Genomic DNA, 23,888 nt, shown 5'->3' with positions numbered 1-23,888 from the left:
ACACCCCTGCAATGAACAGGGACACCTACAGGTAGATCAGAGCCACATCCAGCCTGACCTTGGATGTCTTCAAGGATGAGAGATCCACTGAATTTCTGGGCAACTTGTTCCTGTACTTTACTAACCTTATCATAAAAAACTCTTTCCTTGTATCCAATATAAATCTCTCATTTTCATTTGAAACCATTTCCCCTCGTCCTGTCATGAGAAGCCCCACTAAAGCATCCATCCCCTTTCTTAGCCTGCCATCCCCTCCTGGAATACTCAGCCTTGGTAAGGCAGCATGGTACCATCTCAGTTATGCTGGCACAGGTGTCTGTGAATGGGATTTGGGAACTCCTCTGTCTTTGAAAACAAACTCTGAGAAATTTGTGGTAGGATTTTGGCCAGTAGATAAAGTGATGATTTATTTGGCTACTGTTAAGATGTCATCTAGGTGAGCACATCCAGTTGTGGCCCTCCACTCCATAAAACTCATGGGCAAGAGGGAGGGGGCTCAAGGAGATCTCCCCAAACCTGTTGGAGCTGGAGCACTTGACCTGTGAGGAGATGCAGGGGCAGCCGGGCTGAGTTAGCCTGGAAAAGGGATGGCTTCAGGGTTGCCTAACAGTCAGGATGTCTGAAGGGAGGCTGCTATGGGGAGAAATGGCCTCTTCGGGCCTTGATGGCACACTGTTGCATTGGCAAACCCTGCTGGAAGCTGTTAGCTCATGAAAAGATTACTAAAGGGATGCTTCTCTGGCTCTTAAAGCATTAGGAGCCAGCTTGTGTGCACCCCAGGAGAAAGCTAAACCTGCTGCAAGTGGTGAGGATGCACTGTAGTGATACACATGAATATAAGGTAATGATACTAAAACACAGTGGCCTGTTTCACATCAGAGGCCAAAGAGTGCTAACTATTGCTCAGTTCTGCATGAGTACTGTACCACAACTCATGCTGTGCCCTCACCATCAGCAGTGACTTCCTCCACACACAGCAGATTTCCAGAATAACATCTGTTTTGGCCTTAAAACTGGCTAGCTAGAAGTGGTAAATGCACAGTAATTTGCAAGCAATTAGCTCAGATTCCTCAGCCATATTTCTATAGCAACTATGGCTCCTCTGTAAAATGCACAGGAGAGCTCTTGTTTGCCTCTTGGTGGAAACCTCTCTTCCCCAGAGCAACTGGAACTGGAGTAAGGGTCATCCATGTGGACCAAAACCTGAGTTGGACTGTATGTCACAAAAATCCTGGCTTTGAGCACCATTATGGTTGGATTAGATGATCTCAGTGGCCTTTTCCAACCTTAATGATTCTATGATTGTTAATGATTCTATGATATCTGGCCTGAAACTCTTTTTGAACATCCCACGGTAAAATCCATAGCAGAAATTTGAGTCCAGATGGGTAACAGGAACAATTAGAAGCAGTGAAAAATTTCTATGAAAAAGAAGAATGAAAGCTGAATTCTTGAGTTCAGCAAAAGAAGGGACAAATGAAAAGGGACGTGACAGGGTATATAAAGATCATGTTTAGAAGAGTAAATCCAGCACTTATCCATCTTCTTGTAATGAAAAGGAACAACGGGGGAAATTCAATTACACTGAGAAGCAGTACATTTAAGCTGCAAAGGGGAATTGTTTTCTAACACTTAATCAACTCCTGAAACTCGTTATCGTAGCTCAGAGTGAATGATTTGAGACAGCTCTGCCTGCTCTCGGGGAGGACACGCCGAGGACAGTGCAACTTCACGCTATATAATTTACCTTGAGAATCCAGGCTGGCCAGGACCTCCTGTGTTAAAAGCCTGGGCTGCTGGGGCTTGTAAGCAGCTGCCTGTTCCCCGTGCTCCATTTCTGCACTCTATGTGGGAGGTCAAATGCATTTTGTGTGTTTGGTGTTTCCCATAGCTGTGGGTCAGACAGGGCTCACATGCATCAGCTTCTTGTACTAGCAAAGGCACTACCCCATTAGCATCAGACAAACACATTGCTGAACCCCAGCTGCAAACAAGTTGTGGCAGAATTGATGCAACAAGTAGTATTTTTTTTTCTTCCTGAAGCTTTTTTGCTAAAATGAGTGGTGTTTTGCAGGTCTGACAGCACTCGGTTGCAAGCTGGCTCCCACCAGGAACAGCACATTTACTAAATCTCCAGGCTGGAAGGGACTGGAAGCACTGGCAGACAGAGCCAGCATTCGGGGTGGACTTAGGAAAGCTACATCAGTGGAAAAAGTGTACAGCTCATTGAGGCAGAGAGTGCGTAAGAATAATTGGTTGCAGCTCTGCAGAAGCAGGGATAGAATCACAGAACCTTAGAATTGTTTGAGTTGGAAGGGATCCTTAAAGGCCATCTAGTCCAACTTCCCTGCAATGAACAGGGGTACCTACAGCTGGATCAGGGCACTCAGAGCCCCATCCAGCCTCACCTTGGATGTCTCCAGGGACCCCATCCACCACCTCTCTGGGCAACACGTGCCAGTGCCTCACCACCCTTACTGTAATTAACTCTTATATCCAGTCTAAATCTAAATCTCCCCTCTTTTAGTGTGAAACCATTTCCCCTTGTCAGTTGCTCCTTGGGTGGGTAACTGCAATCAATCAGATATGATAGTATTGGGGAGAGCACAAAAATATGATGTGGAGTGAATAAGGAGCTGTAAAGACTGACACAGGAGATGTCACACTACTAGTATGGAGGCTTACAGAGTACCATTGGAGGAGGAAGAGGAGGAGGTGACAGAGGAGGGACCAGCTGGGAGGAAAGACAAACATTAAGGGAAGTTAGGACCCTGAATGAGGTGGGGTTGGTTGCATGAGGGGAATAATAAAATGCTTCATTTTAAGCTTATTGCTCCTGGCAGTATCTGCATGTGCATGGATACTGCAGGAACAGTAAGCTTAAAATAAAGTAGGATATGAAGAAGGATTGACATTATGTTTGTCAGTCAGAAGAACGAAGCACTGGTTGACAGGCAGAGTGATCTTTTCTTGGTCACGTAAGTTCTCCAGGTGGACTGAAACCTGACTTGGACAGTATGTCACAGAAGTCCATTTTCTCTCTTCAGTGTTTTGTCTTGGTGCAATGTTTGTTGCTGACTGTGTTTCATTTAATGAAAGATTAGTGTTTTATCTTGTGCCATTAGCAACTGTGACAAGTGGCATTTCGCTCCCTGAGCTGCATGTACCCAGCTTGGGAAGGGCACTGCCTTTGCTTCTGGGATGCTTGTGAAGAGAAAGAGAAGACATCTCAGTGTGGAAAAGGAAGCATATGGATTACAGGAAAAAAATGAAAAGACTTACTGTCTGCAAAGTCAGATTGCACATTGGAGTCCTTTGAAAACACAGTGACAGGATTCAAATAAATGACAATGAGGAGAAACAAAAGGCCAGTGAGATAACTTTCATGTATGTGTGACATAAAATTCTATATAGGAACAACGAACCCACCAGCTTGTCTCCTCTTCACAGTCCTTAGCAGATAAAGAGACAGAAGCAGCTGCAGAAATTACAGATCTACCCACTGCAGATATAAAATGATTTGCTTGATTTAGCCAGTTCTGCAGAAGCCATGCAGCTTGATAGGCTAGCCAAAAACTGCCTGAACCCTGCTCAGCCTTACTGGTGTATATGAGGCCACCAACTGAACACCTGCTACAAGATGGATGTGTTTGTTATTCTAAACACAGCAACAAAATGTTTATTTATTTGCTGGGATATTGGAATCAAGCAGTGGTGGCAGGATCACTGCTGGCAGCTGAGATGGATGCTTGTGCAGGAAGGCTCGTCTTGCTTGTCTGCTCCAGACAACTCACGCATTGCAATTGCCAGTCTCTACCTTATTAAACAGAGTAAAAACCTATGTTTGATGGGGCTGCACTGCATAAATTGTCTTAATCCATACATCTATCACCCTGATAGATTTCTCCACCGAACAACTAGAAGCAGCTGCCAAATCTCTTCCTCCAGTCTTTTGCCACAGTGAAGAAACAAAAATATGACTGGTCTCATAACTAGTTATGATGCAGCATCTGCAAAATTGACATTTCTCTAGGGAAAAGAACCTTATACACCAAATACCATTTATCTACTACCCTTAAGCATACTGAGAGATCAATAGAGAAAGTCTGAAGGTGAGCCTATGGCTAAATAGAAAGGAAAAGTTTTGAACATATTTACCACAAAGCCCAGAGGTTTGTACAGAGCAGTTCAGATAGTTCCTGCTGCATTACTGCAGGGAGTGAGGAGCATGACTATGTGTTTCTGGAGTACAGCTATCTAAACTTAAAACAGCAAAAGATCTATGTATCAGCTATAATTTCCAACAGAAAATGCAGTGGGTCTCTCTTGCTCCACCTGAATTGCCTAAACAAGAGTTTTTGATTGCTCTCTCCAGTTTGTTTCAGGGTCTGTAGGGCAAGGTTTGTAAGGAGCGGTTAAGGCCCCTCGTTGTGCTCAACGCAGAGCTGAGGGGAGGCCTGATGGCGGCTGCGGCTCCTCACAGGGAGCGGGAGGGGCAGCGCTGAGCTCTGCTCTGTGTGACAGCGACAGGGCCCGAGGGAACGGCATGGAGCTGTGTCAGGGGAGGGGCAGCTGGGGGTTGGGGACAGGGTCTGCACCAGAGGGCGGTGGGCATGGAACGGGCTGCCCAGGGCTGTGGGCATGACACCGAGCTGGTAGAGTTCAGGGTGTGTTTAGACAGTGCTCTCAGACACAGGGTTTGATTTGGGATAGTTCTTTGTGGAGCCAGGAGTTGGACATGGTGATCTTTGTGGGTCCCTTTCAACTCAGGATGTTTTGTCATTTTATGAGAAGTATTATTTCGAAAGAAATTCAAGGTTGAGTTTTAGGGCAAGAAGAAATTTAGGCAAGAATAATTGCTTTTCTAGAATAATAAATTGATTTCAGCTGTTAGTAGTGCAGTACTGTTCAGTGCCCTGTTAGGATGTTCTCAAATCTGAGTACTGCCTTCAGCTGAAATTGTATGGTCTTGTCCTACACACTAGGCAAAGCTGTGTTATTTCTTGCTAATAAAAATAATAATAATAATTAAAAAAAATCTTAGATGCAGTGATGGTAATAACTTTATTATCAAAAACTCCTGGGGGAAAAAAAAAGGGTATTTGGCTACACTTTTAAAAACACTATAATTTCAAAGACTTCCCTTAATCACAGTAATATTCCAGTGTATACTCACTACTACAAGGCCCCATTTACCTATAGAAAAAAAAGTGAAAAACAACAGTAATAATAATTCCATAGATCCTATAGTTTAAAAGAAATACATGATTATACGTGGTCTGAATGCATTATTTTAAAGGCTTGACACTTATGCTTACCTTCTCTTTCAATTCAAAATGAGGAAACATTTGGCGTTAAACATTACCTTGACAATGTGGGTTCAATTAAAGAACCAGCTCTCAATTTCATTTGATCCAATTCAGATCTCAGTTTCTCAATTTCTTCTGCAAGTCTTTCCTGGAAATCAGAATAGGAAGACATAGTTAATTGTGATCCAAAATATATCCAAGTTTCTGAGATACTAACCTTATAAGACTAAATAACTGAGACAAAATACATTGAATGTAGATATGCCTACAATAAGGAAAAGCAGGAAACTCATTCAAGCCTCTTTATTGCTAAAGGACCTATGCATCAAAAGGAGATTGCATCAGTCTCCCTATCATTTTACCACTATCTGCAGGAGTTGACAGGACAAGTTTATAGTTGAAACCTGATTTTTTTTTCTCGACACTATGGCACGGAAAAGAAAAAACAACACTGATTTGTGCACTAACTGGACACCAAGCATAGATCGGCTTCTGATGCACCATTTGTCCTTTAGAGATAGAGATTGGCTCCTTGCCTTTTTATTTACGAACAGAAACACAGACTTAGAGACAACCAGATTTTAGGTCTTTTGTTCACCCGCAGCTTCACAGCGCACTCCTGAGAGCTTCTAAAACTCCAGTACATTATGCTGCTTGTGAAATATTAAAGTGTGCCAAAAAATTGGATTTGGGAATGAAATAACAAAAAAGCTATGACATTAATGACTAGGGAAAAGAAGTGCTGTTTGTAACAATTGTCTCCTATCCTTTGCTTTGAAAAGAAAGCCTGCAGAACGTTCCTTAACAAAATCATTCATGCACTTTGAAAAGATAAAACAAATGGTAGTGGGAAGAATACATCTATGCAGGTGAGTACAACACTTACTAGGGTATACTTACATTTGAGTAATCAAATAAATCAGTCAATAAACTACATCATGTAAAGGTAATAATATTGTAGAGCAGTAGATATTCAATAAGTTACTCTAAAAGAGTTACTGCAGTATAAATTCCCTTTAAGTAAGTTCTAAACTGCTTCTTTCACTTCAGAAAAATATCGGCAGCTGCCAAGAGCACAGACAATTTCATGAGCTCCTTTCTCAGACTTTCTGCCTTTCTAGAAGGTTATCTGAATATAGATTAAAATGACAATTGATTTGAACAGATACTTCTTTTGCTGTTTTTCTGAAAGTTGTTGATTTTGGATACTGAATTTCACATTTATTTTAGTGTTGAACTGAGCTATGTTTTGTAAATTCTTTCAGTAGATTTGATACATTAAAAAAAACACTTCTGTGAATCTGAATGCAGATATTGGATTTGTGAATCCCGCTGCCCTCAAGACAACTATAACAACAAAAGAAAATTTTAATATTTGGGATTGGAATAATATTTATTATTAATTTGACTGATTCACTAAGCAGTATTAGGGGTTAATTTGCAATGAACTAAGAAAAGACACTTTCAGTTAGACTTAGCATAATGCCACAGCATCTGTTAAGAATTGCATCTAACAAAAAATTACATTTTTAACTATGAAAGTGTAACCAGTTACGTGCACATGTCTCTTAAAGAAGACTTCTTTTTTTCAGAATTAAATCTAATAGAACAAAAATAACAGAGCCAGTGAAATTAATATGAATTTTAGTATTGGCTTCCTGAGGCTAGGATTTCAACCATGAATTTATCTCAGAAGACTTATTAGAGACCCTCATTGGCTATTGAAAACATCTTTGTGATTAAAGGAATTATCATTAGTACCGGGAAGATTTCACATGATATATGGATGATTAAGTGTATTTTATGTCCAAATAATAAGTATTTAACTTTTTATGAGAACAGATAAAATAAGTTTTAATAGTACCTTGTCATGTAAAGATTCTTCCAGATTTTTCCGGAAACTTTCAGATTCTTGAATCAAGACGTTCTACAAATAAAATGAAAAAATGAAACAAAGATAAGCAGAAATAAATGAGAGAAATGTTATATATCAGAGATCACCAAATGCAGGTAATCTCCATATAAGAGTTAGCAAATTTAAGAAATGAGCCTGAATATTCACGTGATTGTAGAACTAAAATCCTTTAAAGCTTCAGTTTGAATACATAAATTATTCAAAAATGTATGAACCTGTTTTTTCAAAAAGAGCAAAAACTTTTCATTTTCCTTGAGGTGAGCAACCATCATGCTCTTACACAATTATTTTGTCCAGGTCCTCTTTTGGCAGGCCTATATCTTGCTTTGTTACAACATTTTGTTTCAATTATGTAAACCTGAATTATATCCTGTGAAAGATTTCAGAATAAACATACTGAAAGATTCCCCTTAGATCAGACTAAAGAGAGAGGGATTAAGAAGGATAAATAAAAAGTTCTCAGAGTTAGCTCATTACAGAAAACCTGTAAATAACATTTCTTCTCTTCCTGTGGTGGCAGTATCCAGAGGAAGTGAGTTAAAATCAGCAAGCTAAAATTCAGGATTGATGGCATATCTGAAACATGGTAATTTCTCAGTTCTAATCCCCTTTATCTCACTCCCTCGTAACACACTGTGCCCTAGTCCTTCATGAGCCAATTAATCAGGCTCCCCATTGATAAAGCGGGAATTCATAATACACGGAATTTCCAGTTCAAGCTGATCATGGAAACACTCTTGTGCTCATACATGCACGACCTGTTGAATGTATAGAATGTAAGAGTTAGATTGTATTTGTGGTCACAATTGTTGTATACAAAATTGCATGATACTTCCATCTTGATAAATGTAGAACATGGTTCATACAAGAGAATATTTATTGAGCGAAACTTTATTCTTTGTACTGTACCTTTTCTTCAAGTGCTGCCATTCTCTCTTTTAGGTGCAGCTGAAGACGCTCATTGGATTCTGTCAGAAGTCTGTCTACAGTATCTGATAATCTTTTGTTATGCTCCTCATTCATTTTTTCTCTTTGCCTTGCCTTTTATGTAGAATAGAAGAGACAGATTTGCAAGGTCCAAAATTAACCACTGCAGACTTGTAGCTCCAAAAAGTAAAGATTTTATGGCAGTTGAACACACTTAAATAAATTCCACAGGTAATACAGTAACAGTTATTGACTAAAGCACATTCATTTTCGCAAAAGCAAACTAGTTTGAAAGCTGCAAGGAGATGTAAACTAGTTTATTAAGATATTTGAGTAAAATGTGACGATGCTGCCATCACTTCTATAAATAAAACATTTACCAGTGGATAGATTTGTGTGTTGGAGTGCGTAAGTTGCACTATACTGACAAATTAAAAGAGGGAAATTACAGAGAAGTTGCCTGCAATACACATACTCTTTGAAGTTCCTGATTCTTCTCTTCAAGTTGAGCTTCTAAGTGTCTCATACGTTCTTCAATGTTTCCATGTCTTTCTTCTGCCTGTAAAAAATAAAAAGACTCTTTCTATAATTCAAACAGTTTTGTGTGTCTTTATCTCAGTGAAGTTTAAACAAAACATAAAGCAAGCTACTACTAACTGCAAACTTAGTTTTCAGAAAAGAAACTTTATTTAAACAGGCAGCTGAACAGCATTGCTTGAAATGTGTCAGCTACAAAGGCCTGTTACATCCAAGCATCAGCAAAACATTGGAGTCATTTATGAGCAATGAAATCAGCCAAATGTAACATGCAGACTGTGCATGGTTTGAACACAAACCTGCCATCGTAAAATTGTAAGCTCCTGAAGCACTGAACTGCACGATGGTTGATTATCAATAAAAAAAAGTTAAAGAAAATGAAAACAAATCAGATGGATTCTATTTAGCAATAGAAAGTAAAGTCCAGTAGGACTACCTTCCTACGTATGGAGATCATTTCTTGTAGTTTAGCTTCCATAACATATTGATAATCACCAGATGAGGTAGAAGAGGTTGGATCAGACTAACAAGTCAAGGAAAAGGAGAGGGACAAAATTGAAAAATCAGAACTAAAGACACTGATACTGAACAGAACACAGCACAGAATGCTTAAAAGAAAAGTGTGATTGAAGATTTAATACTTTTAACTGACAGATTTTTATGTGGAATAAACTACACTGATACTTGGTGGATATGATGCAATTGGTATGGAGAAAGTGAAAAATAATGGAATGCTAAAAAAGCTATCAACCTACACATGGAAGTTCAAGGTTAGTGATGGCTGGCTGATGACATATTACTACAGAGTGGATTTAAAGCAATACTGTCTAATCTAATGTTTTTTGGAATGATGGCAAACCAAACACCAGAACAAGACTCTGAGAGGCCAATGGCAGAAAGTCCTTTATAATTTTCTATCATTTTCTAGAAATGAAAACAATGCATTACTATAAAATTTATGGATTGGTCAATCATAGAGTTGTGCAATGTTATGGTACATTTCCTGTCTTCCAGGAAACAGAAAGAATGTCAGAAGAGACAAACTCAGTATTCCATCTTAGAATACACTATGTAAGTCCTTTTGTCCAAATAAACAATATGGTTTTCATCCCTTCGAAAGGATCCACCCTGGTGGATCCCTTGACAAGATCAAGGTCATCTGATAAAAGAAGAACCTATAAATAAAAATTCATTAATAGGAATGGAAAGTCATTACTGAATATAGAAATAATAATCCAACCAAAGATTCATTACTACTTCTGACCAAAGGTGACCTTAATTAGGTCAACAGAACATGCTGCAGAACATGAATATTCATGTTATTGTCATATCAAACAAGCCTATGTTATTATTGAAAATGAAAAAAAAAAAACCCAACACCCAAAACTTAATAAAAAGACAGTACTGTACTAGACTTTTTGCTATGAAAACAGGAATGTGCATAAGGTGTATAGACAGTGCTACTGATGAAGTTGAATTGTGAGTTTGTGTTTGTCAAATGCTGAATATTTCACTCTGTCAAGTTTACCCTCAGAAAGAGATTCTGAACTCCATCTTTAGATTTAAAAAGCTTGAATATGAGCAATAAATAGTAGTTTTACAGCTCTGTGTTTTAGTGAGACTTTTTCAGATGCTGTTTTCTATTAATGACTTATAAGAATAATTATGAATAGATGCCAACACAATTCCATCTATATGTCATAACCTATAATCACACTAAACTTAAACTTAGTAGCATTATCAGGACTAAAAGATCAGAATATAAACAAGATTATAGTCTAGAGTTTTATAAGTATAAACTGCAGATTTTGATATGAAGACAATAGTTATAGAAAGTCCTTGTATAAATACAAGAATATTTAATAAATTTGAAGATCACTGACAGTAACACTCCTTTCAAATTACACATATTCACAAAGTTCTGCAAATGTTAAGGGGCACTCAATAGATTTTATAACTAAGCTTATTTAATAAGTTCAGTTATTGTTTCTGAGCATGAAGCAGGCCTGCTGTTTATTTGGACTTACTCATTACCTGAAATTGTTTTTTATGATTTGTACCAGTGACAATCCTTTTATGATTATTTTATTTTTGAATTTTACGTAAAATTCAAAATTCAGTAAAATTTAAAATTCAGTGTCCTAGTGTCAAAATAAATGCAATTATTCTAAACACTTGTTTGAGTATTTAATGTTTAATGTTTCCCTTATCTATTTGGATTTGTCTGCTTATTCCCAAATTCTTTGCTACTCTGAAAGAGCCAAATTATTTTGTATTTAAGACATTAAACAATTAGACACCACTGCCTGTCTAAAGCTACTTAGGCTTAGGAAGACAGAAATGTACATACACATTCCCTTTCCCTTTCACTTGCTGAAACTCACCAACAGACAAAGAGCTCAAGTAGGAAAGAGCAGCACCTCTGTTTCTTAATGTGCTTAGGTGGAATAAGCTCTTAAGGTGAGGCCTTCAAGATCTCTCATTGCCCTTTTGGCAGAAACCAGTCCAAATATGATTTCCCATTAGTTGTTACCATTAGCACTGCACTTTTTCTAGGCCTTTGCATCTTAGTTGAAAAAAATCCAATTTCAGCCATACTGATGCAGAAGGCACCTGTATAATACAAGTGCTATCCTTTTGTCTTCCTCATGCTGAGCTGCAGCAACAAATTCCAACTTTTCTAGTGGTACAAGCCAATTTCCATAGTTTTGAGACTGAGATTTTTGAATATGTACTGTATCCATATTTTCTTCTAGCTTCTTCTGGCACATATTCTTATATCTATCTCTTGAATGAGTGAATTATTCAAGAATAAAATAACTTATTATTGAACTGAGCTATGCAATTGGAGGTGAAAACAAGTGATCATGGTGACTGAGTGACAACAGCTCAAAAAGTTATACACTACTTATTACATGTTCACTTCTAGCCCATTACGAATAATGAAAAAACATTTTGGCTTAAGTTACTCCTTTCCTGATACCCAATCTTTCAGTCATGAGATATCCACACATTCTTGTCTCTCCTGTGTCTCCCCACTACCTCCTATACCTTGTATGTTTAGTAAGGAGTGCCTTTCAGCTAGCTCCAACAAGCTTGCTTTTCACTTCCTCCTCATATCAAATAGGACAAAATGGAATTGGAGGCACAAGAAGAGGAGTGGTTTCAGAAGACAAAGAGGTGTTGTAAATATAGAGCTTTCTTGGGCTTCCTTCCCTATAGAAGATTTTCTCTGTTTCCCAAAGATTATTCAACTTCCTTCTCCAGCTAACAGATTTTATCTTTCTTCATGCTTCTCAAAAGAATTTTTGACTTAACCACATCCACTGCTTGCAGGAGACCTTCCTCATCTCATTTGCACCCTATGATCTATAGCCCTTCTCTTTCCACTTTCTTGTAATTTTTTTCCCTATCTAATGCAGACCAGATCCCAACATCATCACAACATTTGCATGAGGACCCACTTTCCTCCAGCTTTCATATCATTTTTCTTCACCTTTGAAATAAGCAGAATGTGTTACTATGCTAAATACATTTTATTATGATTATATTATGTAGAGCTGGTGCCCAAAATCATGGCAGTGCTTTCCTAATGCAGCTAATTAGGCACTGTTAGTATTTCTGGTGACCTGTATACAGGAATGATGAATTAAAATGAATTACATTGTCTTGTGATCAGAGGAGTGAACGTGGAACCCCTGCTGCACAAGCACCCAAGAGGAGAGTGAGTGCTGGTGGGATTGACCAAATGGAAAAAAGTGGATGCTGCTGTCTCCATTAGACTGTTCCTTAAATATAGGCAATGAGGAACTGCTTGACAGACTAGCCATTTTAAGATGCTAATTGCTACCATATCTGTCCTGTCTATGGGAAATAAACATAATCCAGCACAAATAAAGGTTTTAGTTAATGCTGGAGAGTGGTTGTTTCTATTATCAACTGCCTCTTCTCTAGGGCAGACAAACAGACCAATCCCGTGAGAGTGAGTACAAGGTGGCTCAATGAATCATGGTAGTCTAAACCTTGGGATACATGCTGAGAGCTGTGCTACTTGTCATGACCAGACAGAATGCCAGTGTGACAGCCAGGCAGGACAGCACAGTACATGGGATCATGCTGTTCCAGGTTAGTTTGCCACAGGCTGACTAACCCTCCAGTTGCTCACCCAATGGGCAGAACACAGTGAAAACAAAGCCAAAGAAAAGTTTGAATAATTCAGGTAAATTTATGAGTACTTATCTGAGTTCACTGTACAGTCCAAACTTTTGGAAGTTCACTCCTTATGAACTAGTTTGGGTATGGAAAAGTAGCAAAAGACATTCACTAGCCCATATTAAAAAAGAAAGAAAGAAAAGTAACTCAAGTTTTTAAACTGACACAACAGAAGGATCTCATTCTACAGAATGGAGAATCCCAACCCAGGTTAATTATGAGGAAGAGTATAATAAATTGAATGCAGAATTGTAGCATGCATATTTTAAATGTGAGAAAAAAATATCACATCCAACTCCAAAATATGTTTGTTCTGGTTTATGTCCACATGTAAATAACCAATCTTATATTTTACCCACAGTGAAGCAGTCATGGTTTCCAGTTATCCGATAGTACTTTCCTTTGATAAACATGTAAAATATAATAGGCTTAACTCACCTCATTCACATGATTGTAACCCCATTAATCTCAGTGAAGCCACTTTCATTGAGGTAGTACAAAAGAAAGGAGAATCAAAATTTTGAATTTTTTGCAGAGCTGAAAGGGTAGTTGAATCAGGGGACTCATCTTCTACTTAATGCACATTGTCATTTCAGTGACCACAGCTCAGGTAGGCAGACTTAAGGCAGCCTGAAGCCAGCTAATTTGAGTATTACTAACGATTTTTATGCTGGAAGAAAGCTCAGTGTAGACAAAATGACCTAACATTACTCAGTCCCTCAGATAGGTTTTGCATCTTTCGATGCAAGCTGGGAGGTAACTATCCCAGTTAGACAACATGAAACAACTTAAGCTGCAGTGACTGGTTCCAAACTACCATTATGTGACTCATGAAAAGCAACGGGCCTGAAGATTCAGAGCTGTCAATGCAACACTTTAATAAGTTCTATATTTTGCAAACATGCCATACATAAAATGTATAAACCATAGCCTTATGTAGCTTGTATTCTGACATTCTTCTTCATGGCATGTATTCCAAAAAGATAGAATTTTAAATACAATTAATTTCTTCTTTTTGTTTTCTGTAATTAGAGAAGAATGGAATGAGCTAGTCTTACAGTCAGATGTACTCCTTAGATTTTCTTTCTTGGCAAAAGCTTTGAAAATGTACATCAAAGTAAAATGGGGTGGCCATCAGCTCTTTTCTCCGATCTCTAATCACAGCTACTGCAGCTTTATGGTTACAATAACAGCAGTATCTTATGGAAGTTTCTGAGTATTCTGCACAATTGAAATGAGACTTATTTTTACAATATTTGTCATTAATTTATGTTCAAGGAAACGTGCAGTTGTAAGAAAAGATGTACTTGAGACTACAAAACACTTAGTGGTGCCTAATTGCTGGAGAAGTTATTCAGAAAAAATTATCTTAAAATAAGAGACAGTATTTTTAAACTGCTAAGGGCATTAGATAATCTGAATATTTGTTGAATCAGATACAATTGAAAGAAAATGTTGTCAAGGGATTGAACCTTTGTGCATCTTTCTTTTTGATTCTTAGTTAAAATGCAGTTATATTTTTTAATATTTCAAGTAATTTTCTTTTTGCTGCTGCTTTTTTTTTTTCCACCATTTTCAGTCTGCCTTTCAGAATCCCACCCATTCATATAAACCTAAAGTGGACAGCACAAAATCTTGATTACTGAATAATGGTCTTGCCTTAATAAAACATTTTAAAAAAAAATCCTTCCAAATCTTTTCTGTTTCTACTTCTTAGCTAATTTTTTTTGTAATCGAGCTTTATTAATGAGGTGCTCTGCACTTAAGGCTTTACTATAAAGTGAAATACATGAAAATTGAAACATAAATCCATTAAATACGAAAATTACTGGGAGTATAAATTTCTAGAAACAGTAGAAACAGTCATTGGCAATGGAGAAAAAATGATAGCTAAGATAAAACAGTGCTATGTACTAATCTCTTAAATGCATTTTAATTTCCTTGATTTTAAAAAAGGAAGAATATTCAGACTGTCATTATATGTCCTTATGGTGCTGGAAATATCTGAACTACAGTATTAAGCACACGCAAACCTGAAAATATTAGTGAACAAATATGAAAACTGTCTTACTAAAAATTTGTTTTTACCTTCTGTTTTTCTACAATAAACTGTTATCACAAAATACACAGTTTGAACTCTCCAGTTTCACATTGGTCTTTTTGAATTCAAAGAACCACACAAACAAGCCCTGTAAGTATGTACTGCAAGTTGTCTTCGTTTGTGTTGTACAAATCATCCCAGCTGCCATTATGCTTTATTTTTGTAGCACTTATTGGAATATTTTTTGTTTCCTACAACTGACGTGTGAAAATTTTCAGAAGAACTATGTATGTGAAGGAATATGCCTTTTATTAAAAAAAAAATAAATCCTTAAATCATTAACTTTTGCACAGTAAAATAGATCTCCCTAGGCTAATTAATGTTTGCATATACTGGAAATACAACATAGGTTATCTTACAGGTAACTACTTTATCTGTTATCACAAGGTGAGAATTGGAAACATGGCAGTGAGACCATTTCTGGTTAATACTGAACTTGTGGCACATACTTATCAGAAGACATCTGTTTTCAAATCAGCTCAACACTTCTTTTGTTTCATCCTTGAGGAATCAAGATGAAAATTAATGTTAAACAATGGGGCTTCTGAAATGGACCTGCTTCTCAGGGCAGTACCTTAGTCAGAGCTGCAATTCTCTGAGCCAGTTCAGCCTCCACTTCAGGTAAGGTTTCTGCCTTCCTCATCGTCTGCTGGAGCTTCTGTTCTGCCAACTCTAGACGCTCTTGCAGCTGTCTGTTTTTGTCTTCCAGCTGAGGGCCAAAGATAGATGAAAAATTATAAACAGTGAAATTAGAATAAAGACTTTCCTTCAATTAGTTAGGTATCAGGGAAGAAATCAAAACTCATTGTAAAGGCTTAGGTATTCCACAACCTGGGGGAACTTACTGGAAAAGTTTTACCTCAAGCATGGAACTGTGTAGGCTGCCAGTTTTATTAATGATGAGTGATTTGAGGCTTCAGGATCATATGATGGTGAAAAAAAGGTATCATAAAATGGTACTTATGTAGATGAATAAAAACCTCCTCTGGTCGATGTGTTGTTTATCTAAGCAAAATAAAAGTATTGGTGCCAGTAAAATGAAAAATTTCTAAATGGAAGTATTTCATCCACCTTACAGAAAAGTTTATGTATATAAGCTAAAATGGGAAAGAGGTACAATTCCAGAAGTACAGAACTCACTGTGAGTTTGTTGAACAAATGCCAACAATGTAATTAGAAATGTTAAGACTGACACTTGTTACTCACTTGTTATTCAACTAATTCATTCACTATTGCCAGTTACTTAAGGTTTCAATGAAATTATTCATTGTGAAGCTATAATTGTCTCATTTTACAAACGTGAAATTGCTTAATATGTGATAACTATTAAAGAGAAACAGTAGGGCTTTTGATAACTGTGGTATTTTCTGGCCTACTGAGATCTATCATGATTAAGAATTTTCTAATGGATGGATAATTGTTACCTGCTTTCCTGTTTGTTCCAAGTAATAGAAGCCATCACGAAAAAGGAGTGGGATATGATATTGTTTTTCAGTTCTCCAAAAGCATGAAGAAATAGGCTTTTCATATGAAAATCTTCCAAGTGAACTTAAAGTCTGCTTGCATATATTCAAAATGTAGTTGTATTGATCACTGCTTTGAGTAGGTAGCTCTCTATGGCACAGTATGATTTACATTACCAGTAATGAAGACTATAAGGACAGATGGGCGTACTTTGCTTTTCTATCGTTCCCTTCTAACCTGCCCGCCCCAAAGAACTGAAGATATATCTTGAAGTAGTCAAAAGAAACTGGCATAAGCTGCAGTATTTGAGTTTTGATACTTTAATTTCCCTGACTATGTAGTCACATACATATATATGCACACAGAGTTGTGTGTGCATATAGGTGTAAATATATCTGCATACAATCATAGAAATAGATTATCAGATCTATCAGATCACACTGGCTTACTTCCCATATGCCTACTTTTTTTTTTTTTTTTTTTTAAAGATATGATAGGTGAGGAAAAATAAAAAAAACTTGGGGACACTGAAGGTGAGGTTAAGGGCAATTTCGTCTTTTATCATCTAATATCATTTTAAATGATACTAACTTCATATTATTTTAGTTCACCTTGTATTCTTCAAAATATAAAAGTGTTTTCTATTCACATTATACTTCAGCTTTTGGATTCACTGTGGAAACAAAGCACCACAATAGACAAATGCAAAATTCCATTATGCTCTTTTCTAAAAGATATTCATAGATAGTTTATCTTCATAAAATCTTAACTATGTAGTAGATTCTAAACACTTAATGTGCTACTATGTTATGTAAATTTGTGAGTTTTTTTCCCTGCAGAAGTGTTTCTTTTGGCTATGCTTTTTTATTAATTTTTCTTTAAAACAAATAAACAAAAAAAACCCACCCAAATTTAGAAAATCATTACATAAGAAACAAAGACGATCCTTTACTTATGGGCTGTGATATTGTACATCTATGCAAGACACTGCTAGAAAACAGTTATTTCACAACATTGAATGCACACATTGGCTTGGTTTTCATGGTCGTAGTAGCTAACATGAAGCTTAGAGAAGAAAAAAAACAACTTTTTTTAGATTAACATGATTTAAAAAGAGCAGATTAGCCCAGTAAAAATCTCATGCATTAGATACACCCCCCCTTTCGTGTTAATTTTTATTATGTATGAAGAAAATAACCGACTAATACAGATACTGCACCTGACGTAGGATGGCTTCTTTGTTTGCCAGTTCATTTTCCAGCTTGTCATTCATGTCATGTATGGAGGTGGATTCTCTCTGTGCACTGAGGTAGCGCTTCTCCAGTGTAGTGATCCTTTCTTCCATATCTTCCTTTTGTGCCATTGCCTAAAATGAAATTAAAAAAAAAATCAAGAACCATTCAATTAAAAGGGCGCATCATTTTATACCAGTTTACTCTTCATGCTAACAGCAAACAGTAAGGTGTGTATAGCATGACTTTTCTGTTTTAAGGAGAAATTAATCCTTTTCAGGTTTGATGCACCAAAGATGCTTAAAGAGGGAGCTGTTGAGTAGAGCAGAAAAACAATTCCCACATTTTTATATTTTTCTAGTTTCTACATTTTTCCATGCAAGTAAGCACAGCAAAATTGGCTTATATTTACTTGTTTGATTTTAAAAATTGACCGTTATTTGATCAGAATATGGAAAGCATGAAATAATTGCATAATAATACAAATATAGGATAGTGATATCGTGAAAAATGTATATGCATACCTACTGTTATTCTTAGGTTCTGATAAAATTTTTGCCAAAGTACATGTAACAGACAGCAGATGACATTTCTTTAAATTGCAGCAATGCAAATGAGCACAGTGCTAGATACGTAACATAGCCATGACATACAAGTACATTACCCATATATGTTATGGATAAGGATTAAAATGTATTATGACCACTTCGCTCAGGAAACAAAGGATTGAAACAAAGAGTAAGCAAGACAGAAGTGGCAGCAACAGCAAGCAGCAATCAAGATGTCCAGGAAACATCAATATTTGTCAGAAAGTAAATGAGAGTGAAGAATTTAGAGACCCTTCTATAAGGAGCAGCTGTGGAAAAGGAGAAACATCAGTGCAAACTTTGTTGTAACCTTATAAGGAACATACAGTATTTTAAAAGAAACAGCACATAGATGAGAAGAGGCTTTCATGTTGCAGTAGTGTCAGAAGTTCAGAGGGAACATTTCTGCCAGATAACTAGGAATACTAGGTTAAATATTTTATAATGTGCAAACACACACAAACACAAATAACATGCATATAAATAAAATACCTGTACTGTAGAAAGGAATGTTACAATTACTCTACCTTTAAATACTAAAATAGATTCCAGAAGTCAACCATTCACACATATCAACTTCTACATAAGATATTCTGGAGAATACCATGGAGGGCCACAAATTTAAGAGTAGAAAAGAAAAAACTGCAATATATTTCCATGCCAGACATGGATATTCTCTGATGCTTACATATAGCAGTGAAAAATTTCTTAGCCTGATTTATTGAGAGAAGTGAATAGCATATAGGAACATGAGCTGTCACACAAGAATACAGATAATAAATGATTATATTAAATGCTGTTATTTAGATAATGGCCCAAAGTTTTAAAAAATGCAGTTTACATTATCTACATGACCAGCATCTCTGTTAAATCTATTTCAAAAAAAATAATAAAAATGTGGAAATGGCTGAAATAATTGCCAATATGTGCTCTAGCAATTCTAAAACAGAGACCTTCCTATTATAGTTGCACACACACACACCCACTTCTATGAATACCGTTTTCTAACAAGGTTTGTACAATTATTTCTTACTGTAAATTTTGTGTTTCCTATGTACAAGAGCTTTTGTCATTGCTCCAGTTTGCTTTTCATATTCATTGATCCCTGTCAGCTCGTATCGATATTTGAGAAAAAAATGGCAAGGTATGTGAGGTACATATACTGAACTCCTTACCTCTCTAATGTCTCTCTGATATTTACTGTTCATTTCTTCTGTTTTAATGAGCTCCTTTCTGGCAGTTTCTGCTTCCTGCTCTACCTCTCCCACCCGGGATGACAGTGCAGCCAAACGTTCCTTCATTTGTGCCATTTCATAGTTCTGCTTTTCAAGTAGCTCCTGGAGTTCTATAACTTGACTGGTTTCATCATTTGAGTCTATGGAGCCATTCGACAAGCGCTGTTAATAGAGAAGTGACATTATGTATTATTTCTCTTTTAATATAGACCCTATGAAAAGAATTTCTAAAATCAAGATTATTGTAAACATTACAATAGTAGTTAGGAGAAGCAAAAAAAAAACACAATAATTTTCACTGTGGGTGAGAGGTATGTGTACTAAAAACTGAAAAAAAAACAATATTAATTAATATCAAATATTCTATAATGTAAGAACACAAAGATGTAAATATTTGCATTAACAGCAGAATGGTACACTAAAATAGTTCTAGTTTCTCATTATGGCAATTCAAATATTAATTGTAGCAGTACTAGGAACCAAAATGTATACACTTACGCTAAACTTGTGCACCATTGAGACTTACTCAGTATTTATTCCATTTGCAAAATAAGCCATATAACAGTAGGCAACACTAATAAGTCACAAATTCACATTACTAGAGCATTCTGAGAGTCTGGTCAATATAATGCTTAAGTCTACATTACAGATTAGTTCTGCCAAAGTAGTTTATGCACTGTTGAAAGGTCTGTGTGAATACTGTTTTAAAGAAAAATAACAAGTCCAGAATGTTCTACTGCATTTGGAAACTGATCCCAGGAATATGAAATATATTGCACATAAATGATTCCAGGAAAGAAGTGTGTTCAGTAGCAGGACTTTCTGGCATTTCTTTATTACAATATATAGTCATGCTAACCTTTCCCAACATAGGCTAAGCCATGGTTTCTCATGAATTTAATTCTTATGTCAAAACAACAACAGAAGTGAGAAGATCAACCCAAGCAATAGTGATCTTTTTTTTGAGCTATAAAACAGAAAACAAAAATCAAAGTATGAAAAATTATTTTTACTTTTCTTGATTAGGTGCAATTTTACTAGTTAAAGTTATATCAAGCAGTAGAAGATCAAATTATTTCACTGTGTTATTTTATATAGGTTATCAGTCTCAAAGAGCATCATTCAAGAATATTGGTCCTGAAGTGTATTTATTGTTTGTGAGATGGTAAGGTGTATAGCAAGACAAATACAAAATATGATTTGGAAGATCTAAGAGGAAAACAAGTTTTCACTCATTAGTTCTTGTGCCTTATTGTTGTCAAAAATATGCTTATAGAGAAATCTAATAAATTCAAAGAACATTACTTTGTTTAATGGCTTTGACTTTATTCTTTCCCCAATAAGATAGAAAACAAATCCAAATCAAGATCACCTGCCTTTCTGTGGGTCACTGAATTAAAGTGTGTTACTCTAAGAATTCACTACATCACAGAACTCAGCTCCAAAACTGCTTTATGTATCACATATTATCTTGAAATTTTATGACACTGAACCATCATTGATCTACCTGCAAGATACCTAGGCAAAATGACAATGGTAACTGAAAAAACTTAGTTCAGTTTGTTGTTTGAAAAGCATTCAATTATTCTACTTGAACGGAATTTCCATTAATTCCATGATAACAATCATGTTATCAAAATAATGCTCAAAGAGGATAATATACTCTAACCATCATATTTTATTTCAATGAGTAAACTAGAGATAGCTTTTGTCAATGATTATGATCTGTTTTACAGCTTTAATCTCTTACAGAAATTTAACAGATGTCACAAATGAATGAATTTTACAGTGCAATACATTTTCCTCACAGCTCCCTAGAGAGGGGTCTGTGAATTGCATTAAGGTTAATAATAAGCAAATTAACAAACATTGAAAAATATAAAAATGGCATGTGATCATGAACCCTGATAGTTTTGAAATGGTAAGCTTCAATGTCTAGGATTATGATCAGTAGAACAGAGATATTTTTGCCATTAATAAAGGTTTTATTTCAAAGAGATTACTAACTAAATCACATACAATTAACAAAGTGAAAGAGTAATTTTCTATCCAATCAATATCTGGGATTTATGCAGACAAATAAAATGTAATGAGAGTTAAGCCCTTGCCAGTAGAAAAATGCTATGATTGGCAATTATGCATGAATGTATTTTGATCTACGCACATAAACTTTCCTTGTATTTCTTTGATGAACTCTTTGTACAAGCTGCTTTCATTGTACACATTGTTAACTTTTTCTTTAAATTATTCCTTAGGATTTGAAATGACATTTTGTCACTTTTATGCTTTTATCCTATTTTATTTGTCCATAATACGGGTACATCACATGGAATAATCACTCAAAAAGGTCACAGGCAGAAAGTTAAATGTTAACTCAAGACCTAAATGAAATATCATTACTTCATGCTCTCTCTCTCTTCTTTCTAGTTATTTATTTATTTATTTATGTAGTATCTGGATTTAGTTTTTTTTTGGGGGGGGGGAGGTGCAGTAATATTTCTTAGGACATAAAATTCTAAGAAAGAAATATAAATAAGCAGTCAAATGCGTATAATGTTGAATGTTCTTAATAATAAGTTTTTAATAGATTGCTATTAATTATCAGCTGAAGCACCATGGGAAATCTTGCTTGAAGAACTTGTAAGAAAAAGAAATTTCTAAGTAGGCAATCTTTTCTGTCTCATCCTTATTCCAAATTCCTAATACACACAAGAAATAGCATCCTGATAAAATCTTCAGCAAACTTCCTGATGCTGTCTATTCAAATGCGGTTGTTAAAAAGCCACAGATATGTAACATAAAGTCTAATTTCAAAAATTTGACATGAAAGAAAAATATCTAACAATGTCTAATTTCCTGTATAAAAGAAACATGACAATCAGCTCATATGATGCAATGCTTTGTGTTTTGTTTGTATTATTTTTTTAACTAGGTAATTTCTCTAATAAAAGACAACCTATTTGTTTCGATTGTGTTTGCTTCTTTAGACAGTCCTGCAGAAACAATGTAATCACATGAAGGCATGCAAAGGTAGGCACAGCTGCAATGTGTGAGCACCAGCTACATACGCTGTAACAGCATATAGAGATATATTACTTTTGCCCCTTCCATAGATTCCTCTGCCAGATCAGAAATCTGGCTGGTATCAGCCTGAAAGACCTACTACAGCCTTGGACTACTTTGCTTGAGCAGGTTCAGATCAAACAAATGTACATTTCTATTCAACTACGTGGCATTTCTTTTTTCTCATGGTAGGGAAGAATGATGAAAAGAACAACACCAAGAGGAAGAACTGCTGTGTTTCTTTATTTTCTCTCTTTCTAGTCAGGTCTACCTAGACCTGATTCCATTTATGTGACAAGATCGAGCTTAGAGAGGGGACAAAGTAAGAGGAAGTTGTTTCCTTGATCTTTCTCATTTCGTTGCCCCAAATTAATACACTATACAATAATATTTTAGTATATTGAATTCAGATGAAATATTTCAGTTGTTCAAATAGTTAACCACGTACTATTTCTGCAAAAGTATTATTCACTCAGGAGTGGTTATACTGTAAAAACACTGTTTTGACTGGCAGTAAAAGTTGAGGCACACATCATGAAGTCCTATCTTGTGCATATTGCAGAGTGATAGAATAGAGATTGGTTAACAACTTTACACTGGAGACTACAGACTACATTTTCTCACCTTATAAATCAATTCAGTCTGTTGGTTTAAAAAAAAAAAATAAAATCAAGCTATTTCTTAACTCTCACACATGCCAATGTGCTTTCATAGTGTACTGCTCTGACAGGCAACTTATTTCCATGGCAGCTTCACTAATGTATTTTCATGAGCATTCCCACATTGTTTAAAAGAGTATACTGGGCATTGCCAAGGAAGGACACATTTAGCTAAAAGAGAACAGTGATCAAACAGGGTAAATGCCTTTATACTCTCAGAATTTCCTCTGAAGCACAATAATAGAAAAATTCTCTCAAAAAGGACAGGGGAGGTAGATCTGTGACCTTCATACAGCTATTCATCAAGTAACTGAAAAAGGCAGAACTGGACAACTTCTCATCATCTCAGTTATTGTTTTAGACTAGAATATAATATAATACAGTGAATATGATTATGAAAACTAAATGATGTTATAATACTCCTTATTAGTACCTTATTAGTACTGTTTTTCATTAATTTAAAGCTCTCCAATACATATTAGAAATATGTACATTGATTATAAACGCTTTCCATGGGAACCAGAGACACTGTGGAAATCATAGAGTTATTTATATTGAAAGAGACTTTCATAAAGCCTAGCCCATGCACCTAAGGCTACCAAGTTCACAACTAAACCATGTACCTAAACACCTTCAATGACTGGGAC

The 23,888-nt window shown here is 36.1% G+C and overlaps 1 protein-coding gene across 1 annotated transcript in view; it reads right to left on the bottom strand.

Annotated features, from left to right (window-relative positions):
• Window positions 1–5,337: 5,337 nt before the first annotated feature.
• Window positions 5,338–23,888, bottom strand: part of LOC100538614 (liprin-alpha-2-like) — a 72,988-nt gene continuing 54,437 nt past the window's right edge. Inside the window, exons 6-12 of the mRNA XM_031553999.1 lie at window positions 19,460–19,681; window positions 17,685–17,831; window positions 15,576–15,710; window positions 8,627–8,710; window positions 8,134–8,265; window positions 7,174–7,236; window positions 5,338–5,457 (exon numbers count right to left, since the gene is read on the bottom strand). Of these exons, the coding sequence (XP_031409859.1) occupies window positions 5,362–5,457; window positions 7,174–7,236; window positions 8,134–8,265; window positions 8,627–8,710; window positions 15,576–15,710; window positions 17,685–17,831; window positions 19,460–19,681 (879 nt within the window). The 3' untranslated portion in view covers window positions 5,338–5,361. The remainder of the gene's footprint in view (window positions 5,458–7,173; window positions 7,237–8,133; window positions 8,266–8,626; window positions 8,711–15,575; window positions 15,711–17,684; window positions 17,832–19,459; window positions 19,682–23,888) is intronic.

Source organism: Meleagris gallopavo, chromosome 1 (genome assembly GCF_000146605.3).
Source record: "Meleagris gallopavo isolate NT-WF06-2002-E0010 breed Aviagen turkey brand Nicholas breeding stock chromosome 1, Turkey_5.1, whole genome shotgun sequence".
In the NCBI taxonomy this organism is placed as follows: domain Eukaryota; kingdom Metazoa; phylum Chordata; class Aves; order Galliformes; family Phasianidae; genus Meleagris; species Meleagris gallopavo.
This window is presented reverse-complemented; position numbering and strand designations above follow the sequence as displayed.